Genomic DNA, 4557 nt, shown 5'->3' with positions numbered 1-4557 from the left:
TCTTTCCCTTAAGTCTTAGAAAATACCTTGGAACCGAGGATAACTGAGCAGCTAACTTCCAATTTGAGAGAAGCTGCAATGTTTGAGGTTCTCAATCAACAAAATCTCAAGTTCTCAAATTCAGAATTCTCTAAACAACAAAAAAAATCCTTCATCTTTAGCCTAGAATCTGGGGAAACACTTCAGACGTATGTGGGTAATAATGAGGAGCACAGCTCAGTTTCAAATTGTTTTTTTCACCTGAAAAGCAAGTGGGAAAGGGAAGTGCCATCCTTCGGTCCGGCAAGTTCTGAGGACATTAAATTAATCGGAAAGTGAAAAATAACCAAAATGACCCCATCAGTTTAGGCATGAGGACTAACGTTTGGGGCCGGGGTGGGGGGAGAGCAATCAAGTTACCATGCTTACTGGACTAGCGTAAGGAAAAGGAGGTTTTCAGCATTCAACAGGAGTACATCTACACAATAAGATCTATCAAAGGAGGAGAAAAATGGCTATCTGGAGCCTTGAAAAATACAGTGCTAAGGAAAAGGATGGACAACAGAATGGAAAGAAACTGGTTTGACAGTGTAAATAAATCCCTAGAACTTGTATATAACATTATTAAAAAGAATAAAGGCAGCTGTTAGCGTAACTATGCAGAAAAGGACAAGAATATTATGTATTGGGTTTTTTTCTGCATTACTTTGCTACAATAGCTGCAGCTACAGGCTGCTAATAGATGCTTGTGAACTAATTACAAGGGTAAGAGTAATGCTACCTAATTCAATCTGCTCAGTGAAGAACTGGAGTAAAACCTGTACCAAACAGATGTTACAAGATATCTACAGAAATAAATACATTCACTTTTTGCTTTCTTTTTGAACTAGTCAAAGGTATGAATAACCATTATTAATGGGTTTGTTTTGAAACAGCAGCTATTTACTACAGCAGAACAAATTTCAGCAGGCTGATAAAAAAGGAAATAGGCAGTGCTGTAACTTCAGCATTTGTAATGCAACGATTTTCCATGCTGGGGAAATACAAGCGCAATGGACTGCAGACAGCGCCCAGGTTCACAATCTCTCTCTAAATAACATGACTTATTGTTGTGGTCACAGACAAACAACACAGAACAACCACTGGTCTGACCCAGAACATTTCTTGTAAGAAAGAAAGAAAGAAAGAAAGATGCTCCCAAGTACTTCAGGAAGATGGTGTAATTTCCCATCAGATTTCCCTGATGCTAGAAAAGGTTTTTTACAAATGAATGGTGAGGACTTTGTAAGAATGCTTAGGTACGACAACTGAAAAATTATTTTTCATCAAGCTCTGATTTTTAAGGAAGAACTACCCATTCAAACAGAAACAGCAAGAACTTTAAATCTTTCTTTAAATGCCAAAATAAAAATCAAACTAGTAAAATTTAGTTATTCCTCAGAACTTACATTCTTTATTTTTAGGTTCCCCCAGTCATCATCCTGTATTTGAAATTAAATAAAAGACAAGTTAATTATCTTGCAGCAAAAGACAAGCAAGTATTTTCATTAATATTAATCACATATTTCTAAATATACAATTATGTTTCATCCAAGATTCCACAATATTAACTATTTACACATCATCAAGTCTTGTCTGACTAAAATAAAAAGCAGCCAAGTCATCTTTTCAATAAGATTCTTCATCTGTTGTTCAACACTGCTTAGATGTAAACAGCTTTTTGTAGGAAAGTTTTCTATATCACATTACACTGATAAGTCTCCAGCAAAGTGCCAGAGAAACTTGTCTTAAACAAGGTAAAAGCAGAAAGTTTCATTCAGATTCTGAACATTAAAAAGGAACAGGAAAAAAAAAACACACCAAGCAGAGTAGTGTTTGGTGTAAGAGAGCAAAGAAGTGTTTTAAAACAGCAGTGTACCTCCCAACCACTTAGCAACAAACTTTTCCCCGTACTTTTTAGTAGCAGGCAATGAATCATACAGAATTATTTCTGAAAAGTGTAGTCAGTTTAATATATACAATGAAAGATCTTCTGGAAGAACACTTGGAAATATGGTCATTGCTCATTATGTTATAATGTAATAAAGTTAGAAATAATATAAAAAAAACACGGATTTCTACCTTCAGAGTTCCTCCTTTAACCATAACCTTCTGTCTAGCTGGTTGAACTCCAGTCAGTGCAAACAACTGGGCTTTGAAGACCATTGGAGGTTCATCAGTGTTAAGCTCCACACCATCAAATTTCTCTTTTCCCCATTTCACGTTAACTGCAAACAAAATGTTTTGAAACTAGATTATTACCTAACATACAAGAGTGTAATTAGCAAGATTAACCCAGTATTTCAAATTCCAGACTTATACCATCTCAAAACATTCAGTTTTTAACTCTAAAACTTGTCAATAATCAAGCTAAAGGACACATTTTCTACAAGGTGTCTCAGCCATCAGAACATACTATTTCCAACAAGTCTAAAAATATCCTATAAACCAACTGTAAGCAACATACATACTGAAAAACTTTGCAAGCAATAAATGTGTATAACAGCATCAGAAATTCTTTGGGCAAGTCTTCACGAAAGCAGCTCGAAAGCAACTCTCCCGATCTCTTGGCACTGTTCACTGCAAACAAATTTCCGAAGGAAGTTCAGGTGTGCGATTCCAGTTCAGTTTTCCACAGCATTTCCGTTCTCCTTCAATGGCAAACAATACCACGTTCTTTAAAAGCAAAGCTACTGTTTGATAGACATAGTTTTGGCTACCAGTATTGCTTCATGTGGAGCTATGTGAGGAGGTAAGTGTGCATCAAGATAAGCCCCATAAAACAGCACACCTCCTGCTTCCTTTCAATGGAAGGTTAACCTCACAGCGCCATTTACACCACCATCACTGCTACCCTCCTCAGTTTTGACAGTGTTCACACAAACAACGTACCTGCGTGCAAATGCTGACAGCAGCCTAGCACAGGTTGCAGCTCCAGAAGGCCTGACCCCAGTAAAGGTGCAGGACTAGAATTAAGTGAAGTGAAATTTGGTCACGCAAAGTGGAGCTCTCAATGCTGGAAATGGGATCACCAGCAGGAACATCAGGCAGAACGACACAAAGGCACGTTAAATTCACTTTGGTAAAGCTAGTACCAACCAAGAGCAGACAAGAATGCCTGGAATAAACAGTGTGTTTCTACAGAATGGTTACGCATCTTTGATCACTTCCAATCACAATCATAGGTACACAAGGCTACTTTAGCCAACTGTAGTTTTGCTGAAAATCTGCAAAATATAGCACACAGTAATATCCTATGTGCACAGTAACTGGTTGAAATACCACACTTTAAGAAACCATATCCTTCCTTCTACCTGTGCTTCGGTTTTAATATACTATGGCAACTCTAGCTTGTCGTGATTTTAAAAAACCTTCCAAGAAGGTTAAGATTTCAGATGTATGCAGTGCTCGTGATGGGTAATAAGGAAGAATCACTTAGTCTAAATTAGCCTACAAAGCAACTCACATGACTGGCTTTTCAGTATTTCTAGCAGAAAGTACCTTCTGATTTGTCCAACCTTTTTTTTTTTTTTTTAACACATTATTTTGCATATTTAAGACCTACCAAGAGCAAGCCTTTTCCCATTTTCCAGGAAGACAGCCCACTCAGTCACTGAACAAGTCAGCTGCACAGAGTCTTTTAAGTTTTGCATTTTTGAACAGTCATGCATCTACCGATAAATACGCAGAAGAGTTAGCAATTATTAATCTGTAGCGTCACCGGTTTTGACAACTCGGCACCCAAGAAGAGGAAACAGAAGAGCGTGTCTTTTCTTCAGAGATAGCAATCGAAATTTCCACCAAAAGTTTCCAAACTAAAGGAGAAAACTGTTAATTTGAAAACAATGGGAAGTAAGAAAAAAGGACACATTTCCTCACTGAACAGAAAATACAGCTTATACAGATGTGCTAGAGTTCAGGGAAAGTCCTGTTATACTGGCATCAGGATCCCAGTTTGCCAACCACAATTAAAATAGCAGAGAAACACTGACGCAACTGTGTACTGAGGGCTTCTACAATCTGTTCCTCACGTACTAAAAAGCCCCAAAAGGCCAGACCTGTGAAATATAAACAAGCCAGTAACTGGTCCTAGAAGCGTCACTGGAGATTTTGCTCTTGCAGTCTTCACTAGAAACTTTCCTTCACGGCAAGAAGGGCGAGAAGGATGCGATGCAATTTAAGAAAATTTTAACTCCTCCGGTTTTAACTAGGAAATAATGGATTTAAAAGAGGGGAGGCAGATGCACCTAAATAAATTTGGAGGTGCAGATGCAGAATTATGGCTCGCTTGACAGACAACGGCACTCATCTTGTTGTATAATATTTTGTTTGTTTAGTACCACAAAAAAAAAAAAACAAAAAAAAACCCAAGGGCAATACTGAGGCACTATCACACGTGATACGCGTATAACACCCGTTCGCACGGCCGAGCCTTGCCGAAAGGGCCCTCCCGGCCATCAGCAGCGCTCGCCCCTCTCCCCAGCCGGGCCAGGCCCAACACTTCCTCCTCAGGCGGCCGGGCCGCCTCCTGGGTCGCCT

General features: G+C 38.8%; 1 protein-coding gene across 1 annotated transcript in view; it reads right to left on the bottom strand.

Annotated features, from left to right (window-relative positions):
• Nucleotides 1–4557, bottom strand: part of USP14 (ubiquitin specific peptidase 14 (tRNA-guanine transglycosylase)) — a 21636-nt gene that overhangs the window by 15552 nt on the left and 1527 nt on the right. The window contains exons 3-5 of the mRNA XM_009331496.1: nucleotides 4415–4555; nucleotides 2101–2268; nucleotides 1428–1460 (exon numbers count right to left, since the gene is read on the bottom strand). Coding sequence (XP_009329771.1) covers nucleotides 1428–1460; nucleotides 2101–2268; nucleotides 4415–4555 — 342 coding nt within the window. The remainder of the gene's footprint in view (nucleotides 1–1427; nucleotides 1461–2100; nucleotides 2269–4414; nucleotides 4556–4557) is intronic.

The sequence above is a fragment of the Pygoscelis adeliae genome, unplaced genomic scaffold (assembly GCF_000699105.1).
Source record: "Pygoscelis adeliae isolate BGI_AS28 unplaced genomic scaffold, ASM69910v1 Scaffold108, whole genome shotgun sequence".
NCBI lineage: Eukaryota > Metazoa > Chordata > Aves > Sphenisciformes > Spheniscidae > Pygoscelis > Pygoscelis adeliae.
The sequence above is the reverse complement of the archived record's forward strand: the minus strand, read 5'-3'. Positions and strand labels throughout refer to the sequence as shown.